Here is a 27,539-nt window from a genome sequence, read left to right as displayed (position 1 = left end):
ACACCCATGCATCACCAGAGTTGGCCATCACAGAACTTTTAATCAGAAACTATTAATTCCAATCTGTTTCAAAGATTAGGGACAGTAGAGCATGCCTAGAGGAGTTAATCTTTTTGAACTAACTGATTCTCAGTCTTATGGCTATGCACTACCAACACTTTTTCCACATACTACTGTTGAGTATAGCTGGATGTTAAGTAATGCACAGTATTACATTTTATAGAGGAAATTACAGTACAGGAAGGTAACTGATTTTCTGAAGGCCATTTAATGAGCAGCTATTAAGTCTTTTTCTTTTTCTATTTTTTTTTTAAATTTATTTGCAGGTCCTGCGGCTTGAACTCAGGGCCTGAGCACTGTTCTTAGGCTTTTTCCTCAAGACTAGCACTCTGCCACTTGAGCCACAGTACCACTTCCAGCTTTTCGATGTATGTGGTACTGAGGAATCGAACCCCGGTTTTCATGCATGCTAGGCAAGCACTCTGCCACTAGGCCAACCTCCTGGCCCAACTGCCAAGTCTTTTAATACTTAGAACACTCTGCTCCTATCATAACGTGGCAGTAAAACAAGCAAGGAAGATATCATAAAACAAGCAAACAACGAAGTTGAAAGGAAACTGAACACAAAACTTAATGGTACCTTTTCAATTTGAATTTTTCTAAACACAAATAGCTTTTTGACTACAAATATTACTAAAGCATGCAGGTCACTGCCAAAACATATTACTAAAAAGGAAAGTATACATTAATATTATACAACTTAAGTCACAAAGTAAAATTCTTCACATTTTAGTAATTTTCTGAATAGTACTTAAGTAACATAAATAAACATACCATTTTATTATACTACAAAAGTCAGAGATGACTTTAAGAAATTATTCTAGTCAATCTTTTGCTAAGGAAGCTCAGCCTTTTTTTATTCATTTGGTCACTGGTACAAAGGTTAGAACAAAGTGAAATGCAATCATATGACACACTTTTTTCGAATGGCGCAGAAGGAACAAAATAAATCTCTTCAGAACACCTGTCTTACAAAAAGAAACATAAAGGTAAGAGCTAATATATTTACAGATCATCTTGTTGTTGCCAAATTTAAAAAGATATTTGTTAATTAAGGGTGTACAAAAATATTTGTCTTTAAAAGTGATAAAAATGAGAAAATGACTGTATTTTTATGATGATCTCAGAAATAATAAATACATGGGAAATGGACAAAGGATCTTTCCCACATGGAGTTAAAATAAATGCAACACCAAGTACTTGCTTTTCTTTGGAACAAAGCGTTTCACCCAGCCCATCAAATTTTAAGAATTTTTTATTCGGAAATACACAAATGCACCAAATTTACTGAATTCTGGCATAAATATCAAAATGCTTAAGGGGGAAAACTATATATAGAAGGTACTTAACAAAATTATAAATACCAAAATTCCTAAACTTGAACTTACAAAGACAATAACTTTTGTTTCAAGTATTTAACACTCTCTTTTGTTTCTGTACTGTAATATACATTGTAGAATATGTAAAAAGAATTCTTAATCTTATAAAATTATTACAAAGAAACTGATAAGCAATTTTTTTCTACTGTTATTCATTTCTAAATAACCACAAATTAAAAATCAACTATCATTTCAATATGAATTTCAAAGTGTGTGAAAAAGAAAATAGAAAAAAAAAAACAAAATTGGGGTTGGGAGTTTGGCCTAGTGGTAGAGTGCTTGCCTAGCATGCATAAATACTCAAGTTTGATTCCTTGGTACCACATACACAGAAAAAGCCAGAAGTGGTGCTGTGGCTCAAGTGGTAGAGCTCAAGCCTTGAAAAAGCCCAAGGACAGTGCTCAGGCTCTGAGCTCACGCCCTAGGAATGGCAAACAAATAAAACTTCACATTGTTAAAAAAAAAACTGATTTTCTTTTAAAATCAACTTTCTCCAACTGAAAGAAATGCTGATTTCTTAATCATTTACCTACTTGCTACTCTTGTCAATATGATTTTTATAAGATAGTCAATAATTCTAGCAGGTGCCTTTGTCTAGAGATCGGATCAGTGCTGTGATGGCCAATACTCATTCCTTCTCTCAATCATTTTTCTATTAAGAGACACACAAATATGTGAAAAATACAAACAGTATGGACCAAACAGTTCATTTCAGAGGCCTGGAGATAGTAATGCTTTATATTTATTCAATGATTTCTTGTACTGACCCTGGAGTTCGTAGGTGCTCCTTTTAGCTCTACAATTTACCAAATAGAAAGCAAAAAAAAAAAAATTCTCTAATTCTTTTTTTTTCCAGTCCTACTTCTAGTAACATCAACTCTTCACTTACAGTTATTTTTCATATTTCCTTTAGTCCTCCTATTCTATATACATCTGAAAAAGTATTCCCCATTTATCAATCTTCATTCATTTGTGCATCCCATAAGAGACGAGTAAGAACATCATCACATGCTGAGAAACATTAAAATAAGCCACCGAACAAGTTGTTCAACCATTCCCCGTGGTCATTAAACACAAGTAAACAACTTGTGTTGTAAAATACTTAGACGGTTGTAAAGAGCTTAAGCACTCCCTTTTCTGGACAATGGTCATGAATAAATGACAGTTTGACTTCATATCTGGCTCTATAACAGATTTCAAATGATCTATATTCAAGCTGCACAAAATCTAGGAAGCAGAGCAGTTTTCTCAAACAAATCTGATTTAACTTATGGAAAGAGAAAGTAGAAGTGTAATAAGGCTAAACAGATCAACATAATGAATACAATGAGGAAGTGTAGTAGAATAATCACTGAAATAAATCCTGTTACTAAGGAGGCAACAGACTCCTGAAAATAGGCTTGAAAATAAGCTTCACAGATTAATTTTTCCGGTTTCTCAACAGTTGGAATAAACTTTTCTTATAAAATATTTATTAATTATAATAAATACTATAAGAGGGCCAAGAGTTTAGCCGAGCAGTAGAGGGCTTGCCTGACATATGTGATGCCCTGGGTTCTATTCCACAGTACCACATACGCAGAAAAAGCTGGAAGTGGTGCTGTGGCTCAAGTGGTAGAGCACTAGACTTGAGAAAGCTCAAGAACAGTGTACAGGCCCTTAGTTCAAGCTCCAGATCTAGCAAAATAATAATAATAATAATAAAATTTAAAAATAAATGCTAGAAGGCTCTAAAGCTGACAGGCTATTTTTATTCCTTTCAAAAAACAAGCTTGGTTACCAATATTCTCTGATGTCGACACTGAGGAAAAAGAGGTAGAAAGAGAATGATAAAACATCAAAGCCATGAAAAAGACACTAAATCAAATCTAACTATCACAAAGAAGAGTGGGCTCCAATAAATGACAATATCTATTTAAAAAGGCATATTTAATGTACCTATTAACTTAGATGTTAGCTCAAAACCTGATTCAAATGAGAAAAAAAGATAAAAAGGAGTATAAACTCACAAGGGCTCTTAGATCGTAAAAGGAGTTAACAGCAATGAAATTTACAAACTATAAAGTTGATATATGAATGGGAACTGACAAGAAAAACATTTTTCAAAGTTGGTTGTTGAAAAACGTGAAGAGCCAATTGATTTACACTTCAGGGACTCTTGAATGGTACCCCCAAAATGCTCTTACCAGTTATTCTGGAAATAAAGGGAGAAGAGGAAGAGCTAATTCTTCCCTGGCTCTGACTAATTAGATTATGTTCTGCCCCTATGTAAGATGGTGAAATTTTTCTGTATTAAATATTAAATATAAACACATTTTTTTCACCACTCAGTGCTCATAATGAGGACTACTGGACCTTGTATGACCAGGTAGCAGAAATGCCATTTTATGTAATCTAACTAACACAAGAGAAAAGTAATGACTTTCAGATATAAACCCCCAAAATAATCAATCAAATTCATTCTACAGTAAGGTCAAGTGAAGAAACTGCATAAAGTTTCTAAAGAAATTTTTAGTTCTCCACTCTTCTATGTAAGGCCCAAAACAAAATATTAATTCATAAAGTAAGCTTCCAATAAACCTGAGAACACAGAGGCTAGTCAAAGGCAGGAAAAAGACATCAGAAGATAGAGGGGAGGAAAGGGGTTCAATTATAGACCACCTGTCTAGCAAGCTCAAAGTCCTGAGTTCAAACACCAGTAATATTTAAAATTAAATATATATGTACATATATATGTATATATATATATATATCCAAGCCAGGCTCGTTGGCTCTCATCTGTAATCCTAGCTACTCAGGAGACTGACATCTGAGGATTGAAGTTCAAAGCCAGCCCAAGCACTAAAGAACTGAGATTCTTATCTCCAATTAATCACTAGAAAATGGGAAGTGGGGGTATAGCTAAAGGGGTAGGGTGGAAGCCTTGAACTGAAGAGCTCAGGGACAGTGCCCAAGCACAGAGTTCAAGCTCCATGACCCACACACAAAAAAGAATATGCTACATCATTAGTAACTTACAGTCAACATGCTGTACAATAGAAGTCTTGAAGGTTATTTTTGTGTTTGTTGTTTTTACTGTACTATGTGAAATTATTCTTTTTTTCTTTCATTTTTCCCCTTGTGGTTTATCCCCTTGTTTTCTCTGTATCCCCTTGTTTTCTCTTGGTATATTGTATACATTTTTATCTGAATTAGGGAAGGGAAGGGAAACAACAAAATTGTTAGATAAAGGACAAAGGATGACCCAATACCAAAGGATGAACACCAATACCACAAGACAGTATGACAGAAATGAAATTAAGATCTGAGGGGGTGAGGTTCTTGGGGGGAAAGGGAAAATGGGAGGAAAACTTGGGAGAAGGTAACGATATTCAACAAGAAATGTACTCACTACCTTACTTTTGTAAATGTAACCCCTTTGTACATCACCCTGACAACAAAATTAAACATAAAAATAAATATCATGTGGGGCTGGGAGTTTGGCCTAGTGGTAGAGTACTTGCCTAGCATGCACGAAGACCTGGGTTCGATTACTTATTACCATATACATTGAAAAAAAAGCCAGAAGTGGTACTGTGGCTCAAGTGGTAGAGCTCTAGCCCTGAGAAAGCCCAAGGACAGTGCTCAGGCCCTGAGTTCAAGGCCCAGGACTGGCAAAAAAAAAAAAATATATATATATATAATATATATACATACATATATATAATGCAATAGTTATTATAGTAGATGGTGTAATAGATAAAAGAAAACTCATGCAATCATATACTAGAGAAGAAAATACTGAGCCAAAAAAGATGTTAGAATTTAAAATTGCAAGAAATAGAAAACCTGAATAGAAGAGTTTGAAGATAAATATGAGAATATGTCCAAAAAACAGAGAAACACACACACATACAAAGACCCGAAAACTAAGCACATAAAAAACTACAGTTGGGTGCTAGTGGCTCAGGAGGCTAATATCTAAGGATTGTAGTTCAAAACCAGCCCAGACAGAAGTGGAGCTGTGCCCCAAGAGGTAAAGCATTAGCACACTATCTCAAGTCCAGGCCCTGAGATCAAGTCTTGATCAAGACCAGCACACACAAAAAGGCCAATTAATTTAGAGAAACAATAGTGAGCAATAATGGAAAAGTATACTGTTACGTGGCTTAATAACTGATAGCTTTGGTTACCTGAATATCACAGATTATCTGAATATTGTATATTCAGATAACCAAACTGTAAGCTGTTAGGAAGTGAACACCTGATGTTATTAGAAATTAAGTTAGAGAAACTCTTAAGATTCCACCTCACTCCAGTTGGAATGGCCAGGATCAAGAAATCTAGTAACAACACACGCTGGAGGGGATGCGGCCAGGGGGGATCACTACTACACTGTTGGTGGGAGTGCAAACTTGTTCAACCACTATGGAAAGCAGTATGGCAGTTCCCCAAAAGACTAAACAGAGAGCTCCCCTATGACCCAGCAATTCCACTACTTGGCATTTACCCAATCATCCAGAAACAAGGACATACTAAAGCCACTAGCACAACAATGTTCATTGCAGCACTATTTACCATAGCAAAGATATGGAACCAACCCAGATGTCCCTCAGTTGATGAGTGGATCAACAAGATGTGGTATTTATACACAATGGAATTCTATGCTGCTGTCAGAAAGAATGACATTTGTAGGGAAACAGAAACTTAGAAAAAAATCACATTAAGTGAAGTAAGCCAGACTCAAAGGAGCATAGGCACAATGGCTTCCCTCATTTGTCATAATCAGAAACCTTGGACAATCCAAGCAGAGATTTACAATAGAACAAAACCTAGATACATACGGCCATATAGTATGACACTAAAATGAAAGGACCTCCAGAATATAGAAACAAAAGCCATATAATGAGTGATTGTTGTCCTTAATGTACTATGTTATCTCTCATCTCTTTTGCTGACCCTTGATTATCTCATATTGTTACAGCATTTCACCTTGTTATCTGCTATATTGTATATATGCGTATTTGGTTATTTGAAATTGGATAGGGAAGGGGGGAAAACAAGATGAAGGGTGGGGGGGGGAGGAAATGGGGACCAAGACATGAGAAAGGGTATCAATGTATGTGAAGTAATGCACCTTCTATCTGGTAAATATAATGTAACCCTTCTATTAATCACAATAAAAAATATATGGAAAAAAATTAAGGTAGAAAGTATTTGAAAGACAACTGAAGATTTGAAGATCTTTATCTTCCACAGGTATATACCAATGAATGTCAAGAGACAAAAGCATATACTTAACCATAAAAGCATACATATTCCTTAAGGTTTCCATGGATGTTTGTGTGGGTGTTTATTTAAAGAGCACATCCAGGGGCCGGGAGTTTGGCCTGGTGGTAGAGTGCTTGCCTAGCATGCACAAAGACCCAGGTTCGATTCCTTGGTACCACATAACATAGAAAAAAGCTGGAAGTGGTGTTGTGGCTCAAGTCGTAGAGCTCTAGTCTTGAGAAAATCCAAGGACAGTGCTCAGGCCCTGAGTTAAAGCTCCACAACTGGCAAAAAAAAAAAAAAGATACATCCACTTCAATTGGTGTGTGCTCTAGGTCAATTGACCTAGAGTTCATGAAATTCCCTAACAGGAGTTGAGAACCTCCTGTCTCATCATTTGGTCTGTGATAGAACAGTCATGTATGCTTCTCATTGATTGCACAGGACCATGTGCCAGTTGGATGATTAATATGGGTCTCCACAGTTGCATGTTTCATTTTTCCCCTGGGCTTTCTACTTTAAGATCAGATTGCAGATGGTGAAAAGGCAACATGCTTATTTCATATTTTATGTATTCTTAGAATAGATTTGAAAGTAAATTATAATGTCTTCAGTAGCCTTTAAGGTTCAAGCTGCCTATTCAGGTGAAAACATTCTCTTCTTCCTCAGGCCTGCGATATGAAAGTCAGATACATGATGATCTTGTTTTGGCCCTTCTCTGTGCTGTCATTACCTGACAGAAGCCAGACTTCTAAAATAGTAAGTTTTTATAATTAGTAAAAAGTTTTCATATTTAGTAAAGACATTTTCAAAAGCAAATCTAGCATAATATCTAAAGGTAAAGGACTAAAAGCAAAAGCCACAAACCCCAAGAATCTGAGCTATGTAATATATATAATACATATTTACATTTTATATATATATATTATCCCTCCCTCCATAGTGGAGATTGAACCTGTGGCCTCACAAGGATCTATCACTTAAGCCATACATTCCTATCTTTTTGACTTTCCATATTTCAAATAGCGCTTTTCACTAACTCCAGTCCAGCTCAAAATCATCTGACTACTTCATATGCTCAGTAACTGGGACCACTGGTCTGTTAACCCTTCTTGGCTTATTTTCTGCAATAGGGTCTAGTTAACTTTTGCATCCGCTGGCCTGGAACCAATTTTCTGGTTTCTTCCTCTAGAGTAGCAGGTAGTTCCAGTGAGTCATAAAGCCCAGCCATGTAAAACTTAAGTCTTTACTTATGTGAGTATACTCAAATTTGCACTCTTGTAGCCAAATGCAAATTTAACTGAGTTCTTTAAATCTGTGATCCTACTGGGGAGATCTAGGTAAGATAATTTTGGTCTAGAGGTCCATGTGAAATACATCTGAACAATTAAAAACAAAACAAAAACAGAAATGTTGGGCTGGGAGTTTGGCCTAGTGGTAGAGTATCTGCCTAACATGCACAAAGACCGGGGTTCAATTCATCAGTACTACATACACAGAAAAGCTGGAAGTAGTGCTGTGGCTCAAGTAGTAGAGTGTTAGCCTTGAAAAGCCCAAGAACAGTGTTCAGGCCCTGAGTTCAAGCCCAGGATTGGCAAATAAATAAATATATAAGCAAAGAAACAAATATTTTATGTGACAAAGTCAAACTTGTCTCATTTTTTTTTTAAATGCTAAAGATGAGGCACAAATGATAGAGTGCTGGCCTAGCAAGTCTAAGAACCAGTAGTTCTTAAAAAAAAAAAAAAAAAAAAAAAAAAAAGAAGAAAAGAAAAGAAAAAAAAAAGACCTGACTCAAGAAATGTTTAAGTTTTCCAACTCTGATGCGCCACTACAGATGAATGGATACAAAAAAAGGTGGTACATATATACAATGAAATTCTACAATGATGGCATTTGCTGAGAAGTAGTTGAAATTAGAGCAAATAATGTTGAGTGAGATAAGCCAAGATCAAAGATTTTAACAAAAGCCCCATGATCTCCTTGATGTGTCGATATTAGATCCAAACAGTACAAGAGCAATGACTGACATGAACTTAGAGATGTAAATATACCTATATAGACATATAAATCTATGATGGGATATATACTCTATAGACATATTGATCTACAGATCAATATATATCTATGGCATATAAACCTCTCAGCTTAATTTTAATTTTATTCTTATATTTATGTGTCAGTGATCACATATTGAGATTCCATTCTTGAATACTAGTTTGTTAAACTTGACATTTAAAATATGATGTAAAAAATCAGTGTTAATAAAATTTTTAATAAAAAATAAATAAAACCAACTTTGATAAATAAAAAAATGCATAAGTTTTCAGTAGAAATTTAGAGATTAGTTCCAAGACAAAAAAGCAACATTTAAAGAACAAAGCATAAGAACAACAGTTAAATGCACTTCTGTAATACAGAACTCTTAAGACTGAGGCAGAAAAACACCATTTTTAGATCAGCCTGGAGGACACAGAAAAACCAACCCTGTTTCAAAATAAAACATCAATAATAGTTGCTGTTAGGATTGAAACTTTTTGAGAACTTCATTTATTTAGGAGATAAATTATCAGGTTGTACAACTATTTTTTTTTATTATTTCAACTGCAGAGACAGCCATGACAATAACGATTCCCTTGAATTCATGCTACATCACAGCAAAGCACTTCACTTTGTATGGTTGAATCATGGCTTGATTTCTGACATCAAATCAATATTTCCTTTCAAAAATACCAAACATTTCAAATTATTTGAAGAATTCAAAGTACATCCTACAAGATTAAGAAAAATGAGGGAAGAGGTGGGTCGGGGAAGATGGGTGAGAATACTGAAAGGGGGGGGTGACACTGGTCATGTTGCATCATATTCATAAACTGCTTTGTTGAATGGCAACTCCTTTGTACAATTATTTAAATTAAAAAAGAAAAAAGCCTATAATCCTAGCTGCTTAGGAGGCTGAGATCTTAGGATACGTGGTTGAAGCCAGCTCAGACTGTGAGACTTTAATCTCAAATTAAGTGCCAAAAAAAGCTGAAAGTAGAATTGTGGCTCAAATGATAGAACTCTAGCCTTGAGCAAAAAAGCTCAGGAACGACACAAAAGAAAAGGAAAAAAATCCATCAAATTTCCAGGCTACTATATTAACACAACAGAGCTTATAAGGTATTATTTTTAATTGTTTAATAAGCATAGGTATTATGTTAGTTCCTCAACAACCTATATTCGTTTAATAAAAAAGTTTTTACATAAATGTTGGAATTTTACATTTCTTATTTTTTTGAGTTAGGGTCTCAATTCTGAAGGCTAACCTGATCTTGAACTTGGAAGCTTCTGTCACTGCCTCCTGACTATTGAAGACTACTATATTAATAAAATTATTATTTATCTCATAGCATATACATAAGAAACATCAATTAATATTCTTTATTATGTAACAGCTATTGGAGGACATGTACATAACACAGTTAAGTTCCTATACCTAATGATATCAGAATTTCCTTAGTCTTTAGTATTTCACCCCTATAGAAAGAAAATCTGTTTTGTACCCTTTTCATACTCTAATACCAAAAGAGATCATTTTTCCCCAATGATTATGAATATCTATGTGTTTAGACAAAATTTGAGAAATTCTGTTAACATTTCTCCTGATCACTGCATTTCTATTTTTTTTTCTTTTTTAGGAAATCAAGTGCAAATTCACTGAAAAGAATTACACATTGATTCCAGCAGATATTAATAATGATGTTAGTATACTTGACCTCAGTTATAATCAAATTACTCTGAACATTACAGATATCCAAGTGCTACAGAAGTACTTTTTACTCACTAAGCTCAATTTGAGTCAGAACAGTATCAGTATCTTACATAATAATAGTTTTAGCAATCTTTCCAGCCTAGAAATACTAGATATCTGTAGAAATTCCATCAATGTAATTCAACAGGATGCATTTATAGGCTTAACTAAACTAAAAGAGATACATCTGTGTCAAAACAAAATATCACAACTCAACCCAGAAGTGTTTGCACCTTTAAGCAATCCGAAAGTTCCCAATCTGCAAGGCAATGTGACGAACTACTCTAACAGACCACAACTGCTTCATCTGGAATTAATAATTCTGTATGGAAATCCGTGGAACTGCACATGTAGACTATTCAATTTACAGAACTGGTTGAACACATCAAATGTGATGTTAGGTAAGCATGTGATTCATTTTTGATGTGTTAACTCATGAACATCTCTCATGATTTTTCATCTGGTTTTTTCTATGACTAACCGGAGATAAGTGTCTCACAGATGCCGAATGAGGTGGCTCTTACCTGTAATCCTAACTACTCAGGAGATTGAGATCTGAGGGCTGTGGTTCAAAGCCAGCCCAGGCACTAAACAATGTGAGACTTGGGGCAGGGAATTTGGCCTAGCATGCACAAAGACCTACCATGTTTGATTCCTTGGAATCACATACATAGAAAAAGCCAGAAGTGGTGCTGTGGCTCAAGTGGTAAAGCCTAGCCTTGAGAAAGCGGGAGTTTATGCCCCAGGACTGGCTAAATAAATAAAAATGTGAGACTCTTATCTCCAGTTATCACTAGAAAAAGGTAAGTGGGGCTGTGGCTGAAAGGGTAGGGCAGTAGCCTTGAGCTGAAGAGCTCAGAGACAGGGACGAAGCCCAAAGTTCAAGCCCCATGACCCACACAAACACACACACAAAAACAAAGTCTCACAGATGTCCTGTGGTGGCTGGCTTGGAACTGTCATCCTCAGATCTCAGCCACCTGAGGATTACAGGTATAACTCAGTAATCAATACTTATGTAACTGTCACAGGGCCCTGGGCTTGGTCTCCAGCTCAGCAAATTAGTAATAACAAAAACAATAGTAATAATAATATTAACAATAGGAAACTGTCAGGTGCTAGTTGCTCATGGCTGTAATTCTAGCTACTGAGGAAATTGAATTCTGAGGAACTCAGTTTAAAGCCAGCCCAGGCAAGAAAGCCCATGAGATTATTTCCCATTAGCTAGTTAAAAAGCTGGAAGAACAGCTGGAACTGTAGCTCAAGTGGTAGCGCACCAGCCTTGAACACAAAAAGCAAGGGACAATGCTATAGGCCTTGAGTTCAGGGCCTAATATTAATACTAACAAAACAAAACCCCTCATAACCAATAGGAAACTATTTCAGTTAAATAGAAACATGGGAAAAAAAGAAAAAAAACACATTAAAAAATAAGTCTGAACAGATGTTCTCCTTCCTCCATCCTAGAATAAATTTAAATGTATTATACACATTAGAGGACCCTGTAGTCAATGAAGACCAACTTCTTTTCTTATAACTACTTCCTATATGATCTCAGGATATCTTGCTTTGTTTTGTTAACAACAGATTATATTCTGCTTCAGATTCACTTAACTGAAGTCTTAGTAATAAAATCTTTATTCACATAAACAGTAATAGATACTGATTTCAGCTGTGTTTATAAAATAATCTACCAAGAATGTGTATCTTGGAAGTGGGCTGTGGCTCAAGAGGTAGGGCAGTAGTAGCCTTAAGCTGGAGAGCTCAGGGATAGCACCCAGGCCCAGAGTTCAAGCCCCAGGACCAAAAAAAAAAAAAAAATAGACAAAGTGTCCAAGTCTATCTAGCTAGTTCCAGAACAAACTTGACTTAAAAAGCTATGACACGTCTTGGTCCCCATTTCCCCCCCTCCCCTATCCAATTTCAAATAACCAAATACAAATATATCTGATATATCAGGTAACAAAGTGAGATACTGTAACAATATGAGATAACCAAGGGACAGCAAAAGAGATGAGATGTGAAAGGGTATCAATGTATGGGAATTAATGCACCATCTATCTGGCAAATATCATGTAACCCTTCTATTAATTACAATAAAAATACATGAAAAAAAAGAAAAAAAAGCAATGACACAAGCAATGTCATCTAGATGACAACATGCAGCTAACTCTTTCATAAACATGGGTATGATAAAACTCCTACATCTATTCTGCACTTATAAGTATGAACTAATAAAGGATAATGATTTTTTTAGTGATCTAAATGAGAAAGCTCTTATGAATTATATCTCTGCATACTGGATCCCTATTTAAACTCAAAAGATCACATTGAAAATGCATAAAACTACTACTAGTAAGCACCCATCCACCCATTCACCTCAGTGGAAGGAATCTGAGAAGCAGAGGAAATGAATATTGAACTCTTCTTTGACATCACAAATTGGGAATAGAGTATAGCCAAGAAATCTTTATGATATTGATAAAACTGATATTAGCATAGCAGAAATGCTGTTCTGAATAACTGCTGTGTATTAACCTATAAAATATGCTGAACCTGACTACAGTAGTAACTGAAAATGGTAGGAAAACAAAAGACCCTAAAGGGGCATAATATGCAGATCCACTTATGCATCAAGCAAAAAACAGTATCATAGATTTTATATTTTAGAATTATGAAAAAATGCAAATCAAAACAACTATGAGATTCCACATCACTCCAGTTAGAATGGCCATTATCAAGAAATCCAATAACAACAGATGCTGGCGGGGCACATTGTGGCCGGGGGTGGGGGGGGATCACTACTGTTGGTGGGAGTGCAAACTCGTTCAACCACTATGGAAAGCAGAATAGTGTTTCCTCAAAAGAGTAAACAAGAGCTCCCCTATGACCCAGCAATTCCACTATTTGGCAATTACCCAATGGTCCAAAAACAAGGAAATACTAAAGCCACTAGCACAACAATGTTCACTGTAGTGCTATTTACCATAGCAAAGATATGGAACTAACTCAGATGCCCCTCAGTTGATGAGTGGATCAACAAGATGCTATGCTGCCATCACAGAGAATGACATCACCTCATTTGTAAGGAAATGGAAAGACTTGAAAAAAATCATAGTAAGACTGAAAGGAACATAGGCTCAATGGTTTCCCTCATTTGTCATATTAGTATGAACCTTGGGCTCTCCTAGCAGAGGTCCACAGTACGGCAAAACTCAGATACATAAGGCCATATAGGATGATGCTAAATGAAAGGACCTCCAGGATATGGAAACAAGAGCTATATAATGTGTGATTGTTGTTCTTAATGTACTAAGTTATTTCTCATCTCTTGTGTTGCCCCTTGGTTATCTCATATTGTTACAGCATCTTACCTTGTTTTCTGGTATATTGTATATATGCTTATTTGGTTATTTGAAATAGGATAAGGAAAGGGGGAAAAAAGATAAGATGAGGGGGTGGGGGAGGGAAATGGGGGCCAAGACATGAGAAAGTGTATCAATGTTTGTGAAGTAATGCACCTTCTATCTGGTGAATATAATGTAACTGTTCTATTAATTACAATAAAAATACAAAAAAAGGGGAAAAAAAGAATGTGCATCTTTCCTGATTCTGTTGCCATGCAAATACATCAAGACTTCCTCCTTGTTAATATCCTCAGACAGAACAAACCTTGTAAATAAAGGTGTTGGTAACCATTCTCTGTAAATGTTAATTTATTCCTCTTATTTACTAGCATATGAGGACCTCACTATGTGTATCTACCCAGACAACCTGAAGCACTACAACATCAAAACGGTGCCCTTTACACCTGAATGCCATTCAAAACTGATTTCAGCTACAAGTGAAGATCTTTATACCTATTCCCAGTCCATTAGCAAGTCCACTGTTAATAGTTCTTTAAACAATGCAACAAGAAATACAGGTAATGTATTGCCTTTGAATGTTAATATTAATATAGGTATTATAATGCATAAACCTGAAAAACTGTCTCCCTTTCTCTATTGTGAAAATCTATAAACAAGTAAGAACAATTCCTAGCCATGTGCCAGCATCTCATGCCTAGAATCCTAAACAGATCTGAGGCTCAATATGAAGCCAGCCTGGACAGGAAGGTGCATGAAACTCTAACCTCCAATTAGTCACCAAAAAGGCAGAAGTAAGGCTGTGGCTCAAGTGGTAGAGCACTAACCTTGAATAAAAGAGTGCATGGAGAGTGCCCAAGCCCTGAGTTCAAGCCCAACGTCCCACACCAAAAAAAAAAAAAAAGAAAAGAAAAGGATGGGTCTTGCTAACTGTGTGCAGGGCTGGTCTCGATTTACAATTCTCTGACTATTTCCTTCCATGTACCTGAGATCAAAGGCATGTACCACCACACCTGAACAAGACATAATTCTTTTGTGTGTGTATGTGCCAGTACTGGGGCTTGAACTCAAGGCTTTTTTAATGCTCAAGTCTGGCACTCTACCACATGAATGGAAGATGTTCTTTCACCATACTATCAAATACTTTTTATATAGTGTCTTAATGATGTCTATCTGAAGAAACTATAGTGTATGTTCTAATATCAGCACTGGATTGGGGATAGTGATTGTTCCACTTCTGTGAATTTAACAGAATCTCTCTTCCTTTTCCTCCCCCCCACTCCCGCCTCCTCTCTCTACCATTTAAGAACATGAACCTCTTGGGAAAAGCTGGGCTTTCCTGGCTGGTGTCGTTATCACTGTCCTGGTGACTTCCCTCCTCATCTTATTTGCTATCAAATGCCCAGTATGGTACAAGTTTCTGTTGAGTTACAATCATCATCGCCTCAAAGAGTGTGAAGTGGAAACCTATGAAGATGGCTTTACTGCAAATACAAATTCTCCTTCACAGATACAACATATAAACTCTAAGGACACCATAGTAATATTTGAACAGTTGCACTCATTTGCACCAGACGATGATGGGTTTATTGAAGACAAATACATAGATACACATGAACTATGTGAAGAAAAATAATGTTTCAATGTTGGAAATTTGGAAAGTACTATCAGTCTGCTGATAGTTTAGACATAGAGATTTTTAATGTTATCAAACGATAGCTAGTAGACCCTTCACCTTAATTAGTATTATAATTATCTTAAAATTATGTTTCAGATGATTGATATACTCTGTGAAACCTAACTGGCTCATGTTTATAATGCATACTTGTGTATGTTTCTAAAACCATGAAAAGTAAGTATTTTGTATCTAATAGCATCAATTATACACTTTGTCTCTATTTTTTATTGTTAATTTATTTTTGAGGAAAGAATGACTTGTTAGCAAGGCAGAATCACCCCTCAAGGGGTGAGGTGGAAAGATCTCTTAAGACTACTGTGATTGCCTGGAAGATGCTGGAGCTTGGGGATTTATCCCATAGGGTGTGGTTACTAGGTAGCCCTCTTCAGTTAGGTCACTGCACAGAGGTTGCCTGGGTGTGTACAGAAGCATATTTGGTGATCTTTGCTCTTCTCATTTGATCTTCCAGGTTAAACCTGGATATGGGGTGAGTTCTACCAGGATATGAGGATTATATCTTAATGGCAGGAACCACTGGGGTTTTAGAATTATATTTGGAAGTCGGAGGCATTTCGCTTTCCTTGGCTACAATTTCTTTGTGTAGCTCTGGCTGGCATCAAATTCCTGGTATAGTTCACAATGGCCTTGAACTCCAGATCTTTCAGCCTCTTCCTCTAGCATGCTGGGATTATAGGCATAGATTACCAAATCCCGTTTCAATTTTGAAAATTGATTTCCAAATTATAAACAGAAATAAAACAAAATATAATTATGAATGAGCATATATGTAATTTATTATATTCAATAGCCTGTTGTCATTGTACAATGACAGTAATAAATATCTATCTAAATAAAAACAGAATTGGGTATAAAATTTGTGACTCATTCCCGTAATCCTACGTATTCAAAAAACTGAGATCTTAGTTCAAACCAAGTCCTGCCAGGAAAGTTCATGAGACTCTTTTTTTTTTTTTGGCCAGTCTTGGAGCTTGAACTCAGGGCCTGGGTACCGTCCTTGAACACATTTTCCTCAAGGCTAGTGCTCTGCCACTTGAGCCCCAGCACCATTTTTTGGCTTTTTCTGTATGTGTGGTACTGAGGATCAAACCCATGGCTTCATGAATGCTGGATGAGCACTCTACCAGTAGTCTATGCCCCAAGCCCTCCATGAGACTCTTATCTCCAATTAACCAACAAGAAAAAAACAGAAGAGGTGGGGCTCATATTGCAGAGCATCAACCTGGAGCAGAAAAACCCAAAAGGCCAAGTCCTGGGTTCTAATCCCAGCAGAAGAAAAAAAAATTAAGTACACCTCAGACAATAAATTTTGTTATTAATATAAATTTCTATTTGAAAAAGAAAATCTTTTACTCAGTCTTAATTACAAACTACAAATATGTTAAGAGTCTTCTGGACTTCTTGATCTGGCTAGCTTTAAACCACTGACTCCTGAGTAGCTAGGACTGTAAGCATGAGCTGTGGGCACTAGGCTTATATTTTTAAAATTTATTTTTTAGTCAAATGAACAAAACATATAAAAACATAGTATTATTAAATCTATAGTTTGAGAATACATTTGTGAATGAAATTATTTGTGAAACATGTAGTTGTAATATGTATATAATCTACTTGTATGTTACATAACTTTTGAGGTAAAAAAAGAGAAGCCAAATGTTCTAAATTCTCTAGTTTTGAGTGCGTTGTAACTAAAGAAAGCAGCTAGGAAATATCTTATAAAAAATGACAAATATTTGCTAAATACATTCAACCCAGGAAGAAAGGGGGAAAGAGAACAAAAGAAAACAGAGAAAGAGAAGAGGAAGGAACCCTGAGAAAGAGAAAGGAAGGGAACTTTCAAAAAAAACTGGTCTCCCAAGAATGGCATCTTTTTTTTTTTTTTTTTTTTTTTTTGGCCAATCATGGGGCTTGAACTCTGAGCCTGGGTGCTGTCCCTGAGTCAATTCAAGAGTCAATTCAAGGTTACTGCCCTACCCCTCCGGGCCACAGTGCCACTTCCGGTTTTCTAGTGGTTAATTGGAGTCTCACTGTCTTTAGTGCCCGGGATGGCTTTGAATTACGGATCCTCAGATCTCAGCCTCCTTAGTAGCTAGAATTACATGCATGAGCCACCGTGCCCGGCTGAATGACATCTTCTTTTTCTTCTTCTTCTTTTTTTTTTTTGCCCCTGCCAGTCCTGGGCTTGAACTCAGGACCTAAGCACTGTCCTTGGGCTTTCTCAAGGATAGAACTCTACCACTTGAGCCACAGCTTTTTCTATGTATGTGGTACCCAGGAATCAAGTCCAGGTCTTTGTGTGTGCTAGGCAAGCACTCTACCGCTAGGCCAAACTCCTGGTCCCAGATCTCTTTTTTATGTATCAAAGAAACTAATATTTTGTGATTGGGGAAAATAAAGCACACGGAGGCCGGGAGTTTGGCCTAGTGGTTAAAGTGCTTGCCTAGCATGCATGAAGACCCGGATTCGATTTCTCGGTACCACATATAGAAAAAAAGCCGGAAGTGGTGCTGAGGCTCAAGTGGTAGAGCTCTAGCCTTGAGAAAGCCCAAGGACAGTGCTCAGGCCCTGAGCTCAAGCCCAGGACTGGCAAAAAAAAAAAAAAAAAGCACTAGTGGCTCATGCCTATAATCTTAGGTACTTAGGAGACTGAGACCTTAAAAATCATAGTTCTATGCCAGCCAGGACAAGAAAGTCTATAAAACTCTTATATCCAACAACCAGCAAAAAGCCTGAAGTGGAGCTGTGGCTCAAGTGGCAGAGCAATACCATTGAGCAAAAAAAAAGAGCAGGGACATTACCCACACCCTAATTTCAAGCCTAAGTCCAGTGTGTGTGTGTGTGTGTGTGTGTGTGTGTGTGTGTGTGTGTGTGAAGATGTGCACACACACACACACACACACACACACACACTTTGTAGAAGTATCGAATATTTGCTTATACAGAAGTACTATAACAAGTCTGGTATTACTGAATTTCCAAAATTTTACGTTAAAATTATCTTTACTATCAGAAAGATTAATGCTAATGTTTGTGGAACAGAATCTGTTTATGCATGTGTATATAAAATACATGCATAATAGGAAGCCAGTGGCTGATACCTGTTATCCTAGCAATTCAGGAGGCTGACACCTGGGGATCATGGTTGAAGTCAGCCCAGGCAAGAAAGTCTGTGAGATTCATCTCCAATAAACTACCAAAAAAAGTCATTAGTGGAGCTGATGCTCAGGTAGAGTGCCAGTTATGAGCAATATAAGCTCAGGGACAGCACCCAGGTCCTGAGTTCAAGCCCCAGGACCTACAAAATAAATAAAATATAGGTAAGCATTTATGTTTGCATTGCCACATGCAATATTTAATTAAGATAAAATATTGATGAAAATAATTATTTTCACTATATTGCATCTATTCAACCTCTCTGTATGCATTACTGCCACTATCATAATTCATTTATGAACACAGTCAAAACTAGTTGGTATTTACTATTTATAGCCAGGTTATATACAAACACATTATTTACAGATATGAAATAGATTACTAAGATACCTTATTAATGCAAAAAAGGTAATGTACATGTAATGTAAATATCTTCCTAATAATGTGTCATTCATGAACTAAATGGAGATAAAATAATGAAATTCAAATTAGTTTAAGGTAAAAATCATAAACAGTATATCTGAAGACATCTCTCTCTTAGGTTATTAAGTTCCTGAAACAATGTATTTATAGAATTTGGTTATTTTCTCCATAGATAAATTAAGAAAACATGTTAACAATAAAATTTCCATTGCATGTATCTATTTTAAATTTTAAAAAGCAACAGGAGAAAAAGTTGAAATTTTTTACAAAGAAATAAATGGTTCAGAGTGAAAGAGAAATCAAGGGGGAAAATAGGGGAGAATGCAGTCAAGAATTCACTGTATATACCACAAACTCAGAAAATTAATAGAAGGTGTGGGTGGAAGGAGGGAGAGAATTTTGAAGGGGATGGTACTGATCAAAATATATTGTGTCCATAAACTGCTTTGTTATATGGTACCTCCTCTGTACAAGTACTTAAAGATCATTTTAAAATTGATTTTAAAAAGCAGTAATATTTACCATTAGAAACTTTTTTCTCTATTCATTTACATGTAGTCTTCTTTTAAATTTTCTCCCTTCTACTTTTCCTAATCCATATTCTTGGATACCTTGTTGCAAAACATCTTTTACTTGCCCACAGCAAAGCAAAAGAATTAAATAACCAAATTGACAGAAAAAAAGAGAGAGACTGAAAAAAGTCTAGCTATAATTTGGTTTCAGGCATAGCTAGGTGAAGGAACTGAAAGATATCATTCGGAAGCAGTCTTTTCTTCTCTCCCTCTCTACTCCATCCTCCATCATGTTACGTTCATTCTTACCTTCCACAACTGAAATGGGTCACATGCTTGACAGGCTTTTATTTATAAGGGCTAAAGTCCACTTAAAAAGGAATCTCTCTGCTTAACCAGTTCTTGAAGACAGCAGAAGGATGGATCCTGTTTTTTGATCCAACTAGATAATCTATGCCGTTTAATTGGAGAGTTAAGTCCATTGATATTGAGAGTCAGGATTGAGAAATATTTATTAGTTCCTGCCATTTTTACAAGCTTTCATTAGAGCCTGTGTCTTGATAGTTTTTGTGGTACTTAGATGTTATGAGTTTTAGGTGCCATGTCTTTCTCTGTATTACGTTTGTGTTGGTTTTCCATGTGTAGAACATCTTTGAGAATTTCCTGTAGTGTTGGTTTTGTTGCTACATAATGTTGAAGCTTTTCCTTGGAATGGAATGTTTTTATTGTTCCCTCAGTTATGAATGAGAGCTTAGCTGGGTACAGTATTCTTGGCTGGTAGTTATTTGACTTCAGGGCATGGTATATATCGTTCCAATCTCTTCTTGCTTGCATGGTCTCTGCTGAGAAATCTGGGGTTATTCTGATTGGCTTGCCTTCATTGTTCTCTTCTCCCTGACTGCTTTTAGGATCCTATCTTTGGCCTCTATTGATCCAATTCGGATTATAATGTGGCAATGGGATGTCCTTTTCTGGTCAGGTCTGTTTGGGGTTCTAAAAGCTTCTTGTATCTGGATGGGCCTGCCCTTCTGGATATTTGGGAAGTTCCCTGAGATGATTCCCTGAAGTATATTTCCAATACCATTGACCTCTTTTCTCTAGACCCTCCTCAATACCAATTAGCCTTAAATTAGGCTTCCTAATTGTATCTTGAACCTCCTGTAGCGTTTTCTCATATTTCCTAGATTTGAATTGACTCATTTTCTATGCTGGAGGGGATGTGGCCAGGAGGGATCACTACTACACTGTTGGTGGGAGTTCAACCACTATGGAAAGCAGTATGGCAGTTCCTCAAAAGACTAAACAGAGAGCTCCCCTATGACCCAGCAATTCCACTTCTTGGCATTTACCCAATCATCCAGAAACAAAGACATACTAAATCCACCAGCACAATAATGTTCATTGCAGCACTATTGACCATAGCAAAGATATGGAACCAATCTAGATGTCCCTCAGTTGATGAGTGGATCAACAAGATGTGGTATTTGTACACAATGGAATTCTATGCTGCTGTCAGAAAGAATGACATTGCCTCATTTGTTAGGAAATGGAAAGACTTAGAAAAAATCATATTAAGTGAAGTAAGCCAGACTCAAAGGAACTTAGGCTCAATGGTTTCCCTCATTTGTCATAATCAGTAGAAACCTTGGGCTATCCTAGCAAAGATTTGCAATAGAGCAAAACCTTGATACAAAAGACCATATAGTAGGACGCTAAATGAAAGGATCTCTAGGATATAGAAACATAAGCCATATAATGAATGATTGTTGTTCTTAAGGTACTATGTTATCTCTCATCTCTTTTGCTGTCCCTTGGTTATCTCGTATTATTACAGTATCTCACTTTGTTACCTGATATATCAGATATATTTGTATTTGGTTATTTGAAATTGGATAGGGAAGGGGGAAAACAAGATGAGGGGTGGGGTGGGGGGGAGGGAAATGGGGACCAAGACATGTGAAAGGGTATCAATGTATGGGAATTAATGCACCATCTATCTGGCAAATATCATGTAACCCTTTTATTAATTACAATAAAAAATATATTTAAAAAAGGAGTGTCTCTGCTAAATGAAAGGACCTCCAGGATATAGAAACCAAAGCCATAGAATGAGTGATTGTTGTCCTTAATGTACTATGTTATCTCTCATCTCTTTTGCTGTCCCTTGGCTATCTTATATTGTTACAGTATTTCACACCTAGTTATCTGATATACTGTATATATACTTATTTGAAATAGGATGGGGAAGGGGGGAAAACAAGATGAGGGGTGGGGGTTGGGGGAGGGAAATGGGGACCAAGACAAGAGAAAGGCTATCAATGTATGTGAAGTAATGCACCTTCTATCTGGTGAATATAATGTAACCCTTCTATTAATTACAATAAAAATATATGAAAAAAAATTATTTTAAAAATAAAATAGACTACTTGTGTTTACCTACTAACGTTTATGAATCTGACTTAAATAAGTTGAACTTACGCTTGTCTTTCAGTAAAGATGATATCCATACTTTGCGTTTCTCGATCATTTTGAGCTTTAAGCTAAATAAACAGTTAACAAAAAAATTAGCGGTTTAAAAAGTAGTTATAAAATCAAACTTTTTCTGTAGCACTTATCCTGGATAAGAACTTAATCTGAATAAGAAAAAATACAGTAATTGTTTAATTAACAAAGAATATCATCCAATAACGATGTTTTCCAAGCACAAACCAAAAATATTGTTCTTTGGTATTTTTCCTAATGATCCAATGTAAACTAAGTATATTTAAGTGGCATTTAAAGAATGCAAGTGCTCAAAAAAATCTGAGCAGGGTGCCAGTGGCTCACTTCCATAATCTTAGTTTCTCAGGAAGATGAGCTCTGAGAATCACAGTTGGAAGCCAGACTTACTTAACCACCAAATTAACCACCAAAAAGTCAGTGTGGAGCTGTGGATCAAGTGGTAGAGCATTAGACTTGAGAATAATAAAAAAAAAAAAAAAAAAACTTATAGAAAATACCCAGGCCTCTGAGTTCAAACCCTAGACCAAAGGGAAAAAAAAATAGACTAAAAAAAATAGCTCTCATAGTAGAACACACTTTAAGCAAAACAGCTTAAGGCATGGTGCTCTGAGTTCAAGCCCCAATACTGTTACTAAAGCACCAAAATCCCACCTCTTTCTAACTATAAATGCTTTGTTTTGGAGAATGATTCATATATATATCTATTGTTTACAATGATATTTTCTTACCATATTGTAATCATTCATTACTTCTTCCATTTCCGTATTGGTATTAAGTTTATCTACCAACTAAAAAGAAAAATAGAAAACAAATTTTATTAATCTTAATGGACTGCTAAAATTACAATATAGGTATTCATACTCCCAAATGATGAGTAGTAATTTATATTAATACTTCCAAGTCTTTTATTTTCTATGAAAAAATATCAAAGTAAGATAAATACAATATGAGAAAATAAAAGTATCTATGCATTTGGCCAATAACACTACATTTTTACTTTGGAAAAGTGATAAGATGTGAAATGCTGATTTTGTTGATTATACCTTAAAGAGCTTTGCCTGCTTTAGAAAAGATGGCTAAGCATATACTTTGGAAAAGATGGCTAAGTGTATACGCAAGGATATAAAGCAGAAATGTTTTAGAAAGATCTACCAGAGTATTTTTTCTCAGAGAAATGTTAAATTTACACATTTATACAAAGGTATGAAACAACTTTCTTTTCCTAAAAATTAAAAAGAAAATAGCCAAGCAGGGTGACTCACACCTGTAATCCTAGCTTCTCAGGAGCCTGAGATCTGAGGATCACCATTCAAAGCCAGCCCTGGCAATAAAGAACTAAAGAATGTGAGACTCTTATCTCCAGTTAATCACTAAAAAAGAGGAAACAGCACTGTGGCTCCTGGGGTAGGGTGGTAGCCTTGAGCTGAAGAGCTCAGAGAACAGCATCCAGGCCCAGATTTCAAGCCCCAGGCCCCACAAAAGAAAAAAAAAATTAAAATTAAAAAGAAAATCAGTAAGGTAAGACACAAAGAACATAGTGGCAACCACACTTCAAAAAGTTAAGCAAGTGCCTGGCTCATGTCTGTAATCCTAGCTACTCAGAAGGCTGAGTTTGAGGATTATGGTTTGAAGCCATTCCTGACAAGAAAGTCCATGACACACTTGTTATATTTAGAAGGGAACATAATTTCCTTAGAAAATCTTACTAAATAGTAGATACCACAAAGTGTTTTTTGTTGGTGGTAGTAGTATTTGTGGGGCTTGAACTCTGGGCCTGGGCACTGCCCCTGAGCTCTTCAGCTCAAAGCTACTACCCTACCCCCTGGAGCCTGAAGCCACTTCCGGTTTTCGAGTGGTTAATTGGAGATAAGAGTCTCATGGTCTTTAGTGCCGGGCTGGCTTTGAACCACTATCCTCAGATCTCAGCCTCCTGAGTTGCTAGGATTTCAGGCATGAGTAACTATGCCTGGCTCCACAAAGTGTTTATAATAAAGATTTTGTGTGTTGTTCGGCCCATTTAAGAATAATATATTATCAGCAAAATGTTATTTACAAGTATAATAAAAAATCAGAAAGTAGCTATAACATAATTAACCATAATCGTAAATAGTTGGTCACTTTTCATTACAATTGGAGACCACCGTTGCCTAATGTATTTAATGGAAGGAAGAAAATTCTGACACTATTCTAAGTCTATTTTTTTTCTTTTTTACTGACAGTCTAGGGGCTTGAACTCTGGACCTGGGCTGTCCTGAGTTCCTTTTTTGCTCAAGGCTAGCACTCTACCCCTTGAACCATAGCACCACTTATGGCTTTTTCTGTGATTAATTGGAGATTAAGTGTCTCACAGACTTTCCTGCCTGAGCTGAATTTGAATCATGATCTCAGTTCTCAGTCTCCTGAGTATCTAGGATTATAAGTGTGAGTCACTGGCACCCGCCTCTAACTATTTTTATGAAAGCAACCTAACCACAGCAGACAAGCAATTGTCAGGAGTACCAAAATATTCATTCTTTTTCTTTCTTTCTTTGTTTTTTGAGACAAGGCTCACTCATTCACCTGTACTGTCCTCTAACTCATGATCCTCTGGGCTTACTAAACTCTAAGATGTGTGAAAATAAGTGTGCACCCCGACACCTGAACTATTTCTTTTTAAAGTCTATAATGGGAAGCATGCTTTGTGGAACAATGTATTATATTCCCCATTTTGAATATACAACGAATAAAACATACAAATGATGGAAGTAATCTTTGCTATATAAATTTTTAAATGTCATGATAGCAACATTCCATAGAAAAGTAAACTATATTTCTAAAGCAATAAAGTTGTTGGTACTCAATACAGTTTTGCTAACTGTTAATATTAATATTAATATCTTAATATTGCTGGGACAAAAGGCAGGTGGGGCCCATATCTTTTTTTAAAAAATGGGCCAGGTATCAATGGCTCATGCCCACAATCCTAGCTACTCAGGAGGCTGAGATTTGAGGGTCGTGGTTTAAAGCCAGCCTGAGCAGGAAAGTCTATGTCCAATTAACCAGAAAACTGGAAATGAGAGTAGGAGTCAACTGAACAAAGAAAAGAATCTCAGGGACAGTGTTCAGGTCTGGAACTCAAGCTCCAGGACCAGAAAGAAAAAGAATAGGGATATCTTACTCTTTATACTTTTTAGTGTCAATCTTTCACATATATTCATGAATTGTTTGGTATTTAGATTATGTATTTTAAGTGGCAAAAAATACAAATATTCAAAGGAAATTCTCTAAGAAAAGAACAGACTGGTAGAACACAAGGGAAGAGGTAACACTGTTCAAAAAGAAATGTTACCTAACTTATGTTAACTATAACCACTCTGTATATCACTTTTACAATAACAATAAAAATTTAAAAATTATTAAAAAAAGCAAATACCATGTTGTAGTCTGCTAGTTGTCCTTGAAACTCTTTGATTTCAACTGCTAACGTCTCTGCCCTGAAAGCATGGAATACACTTAGAAATGAAGAGCTAAATATTATGGATATTATGAATAACTATAAATTCAGTATTATGTATACAGAATAGTGAGTACTGAGTTAGTAAGTATCCAATAATATGGATAAATTACAAAAAAGATTATATACATTTTAACTCTAAAATTACTTACCTCTTTTCATATGACAAATATACTGAATTTTCTTGATTGTACATTTCTATTTCTTTCTGAAGTTTATTAATTTCAGTTGTAAGTTCACTTATTTTACTCCTAATTGAAGGAAAGGAAGAATGTCAGTAAAACTTCCAAGGCAGAAGACTTCTTTTGTAGCTAAGCATAATATAATTTCGTAAATGTTAACTATGATATAAATGGATTTGTGGAATTCATTTTTCTTTTTTTTCTTTCATCGGCTGTGTGCCTTGAACTCTGGGCCTACGCGCTGTCCCTGAGCTCTTTCAGCTCAAGTCTACTGCCCTACCCCTGGAGCAACGTGCCACTTCTGGTTTTCTAGTGGTTAACTGGAGATAAGAGTCTCTCTGAAGGAAGCCAGGCTTGGTTGCTTAGGCCTGCAATCCTACCTACTCAGAAGGCTGAGATCTGAGGATCAAGGTTCAAAGCTAGCTCAGGCACAAAAGGACCTGAAATTCTTATCTCCAATTCACTTCTAGAAAACAGGAAGTGGCTTGGCTCAAGGGGAGGGCAGTAGCCTACAGCTGAAGAGCTCAGGGACAGCACTCAGGCCAAGTTCAAGCCCCATGACCCACCCCAAAAAAAAGAGGGGCTGGGAGTTTGGCCTAGTGGTAGAGTGCTTGCCTAGCATGCATGAATACCCGGGTTCGATTCCTCAGTACCACATACATAGAAAAAAGCTAGAAGTGGTGCTGAGGATCAAGTGGTAGAGCTCTAGCCTTGAGAAAGTCCAAGGACAGTGCTCAGGCTCTAAGCCCAAGCCCAAGACTGGCAAAAAAAAAAAAAAGTCTCACAGACTTTAGTGCCCAGGCTGGTTTTGAACCACGACCCTCAGATCTCAGCCTCCTGAGTAGCTAGGAATTCATTTTTTTTTTTTTTTGCCAGTCCTGGGCTTGAGCTCAGGGCCTGAACACTGTCCTTGGACTTTCTCAAGGCTAGAGCTCTACCACTTGAGCCTCAGCACCACTTCTGGCTTTTTTCTATGTATGTGGTACTGGGGAATCAAACCCGGGTCTTCATGCATGCTAGGCAAGCACTTTAACCACTAGGCCAGACTCCCAGCCCCAGGAATTCATTTTTAAAAGAGAAAAGTTTCAATGGTTCATTTGACTAAGGATGAGAAATACCCCATCCTATTCTATTCAACTGATGAGAAAGTGACAGAGTTTCTCTAATCACTAATGTGAAGTTGCACCAGAATGGAAGCCTGGTCAAGCCAGTCCAGTCTATAGACAGATGTAGGTACCTAGCTGTCCTCCTCACAATTCCTGCTACCATTTTTTTTAGTAACCTTACTGCCATTTTAAGTCAGTGATTGGTACTTTGTGGAAAGTACTGTCTTAGATACAGGATGTTTAGTAGCATCCTTGGTTTGCAGACCAGTCACACTTTCTCCTAATTCCATTTATGACAGCCAGAAAAACATGTAAACATTATCCTTGGGGAATAAAATCAGTACCAGTGAAAAACTCTGCTCTGCAGCTAAACAATTATACACACTGTTAACATTATTATTTGATATGGAGGTACAAGTCTTGAAGATTCAAGGATAAAGAGCAATTAAGAAAGAAGTGGTTTGAGGCCAGCCTGGACAAATAAGCAAGCAATGAGATTCTATCTCAGATATCTCAGAATCTAGGTATGGTGCTACACAATAATAATTCCAGTTTCTAGGGAGGCAGAAAAAGGAGGATCACAGTCTGAGGTCAGTCTCAGGCAGAAGCACAAAACCCTATCTGG

The 27,539-nt window shown here is 36.5% G+C and overlaps 2 protein-coding genes across 4 annotated transcripts in view; one reads left to right on the top strand and one right to left on the bottom strand.

Moving 5' to 3' along the window:
- The window catches only part of Ift74 (intraflagellar transport 74), a 67,976-nt gene that overhangs the window by 29,439 nt on the left and 10,998 nt on the right, over window positions 1-27,539 (bottom strand). For all 3 annotated transcript variants that reach the window (XM_090330074.1, XM_090330073.1, XM_090330075.1), the window contains exons 5-8: window positions 25,779-25,877; window positions 25,546-25,606; window positions 22,862-22,921; window positions 22,110-22,171 (exon numbers count right to left, since the gene is read on the bottom strand). In XM_090330074.1, coding sequence (XP_090186200.1) covers window positions 22,110-22,171; window positions 22,862-22,921; window positions 25,546-25,606; window positions 25,779-25,877 — 282 coding nt within the window. The remainder of the gene's footprint in view (window positions 1-22,109; window positions 22,172-22,861; window positions 22,922-25,545; window positions 25,607-25,778; window positions 25,878-27,539) is intronic.
- Window positions 1,001-16,300, top strand: Lrrc19 (leucine rich repeat containing 19). The gene is made up of 5 exons (XM_090329117.1): window positions 1,001-1,049; window positions 7,359-7,448; window positions 10,370-10,883; window positions 14,219-14,407; window positions 15,155-16,300. Exons 2-5 carry the CDS (start codon window positions 7,368-7,370, stop codon window positions 15,481-15,483), a joined length of 1,113 nt encoding a protein of 370 aa, XP_090185243.1. The 5' UTR covers window positions 1,001-1,049; window positions 7,359-7,367; the 3' UTR covers window positions 15,484-16,300.

Source organism: Megascapheus bottae, chromosome 3 (genome assembly GCF_031878675.1).
Source record: "Megascapheus bottae isolate mThoBot1 chromosome 3, mThoBot2.hap1, whole genome shotgun sequence".
Classification (NCBI taxonomy): Eukaryota; Metazoa; Chordata; class Mammalia; order Rodentia; family Geomyidae; genus Megascapheus; species Megascapheus bottae.
Note: the sequence above shows the minus strand (reverse complement) of the source record. Positions and strands in the feature narration are given on the sequence as shown.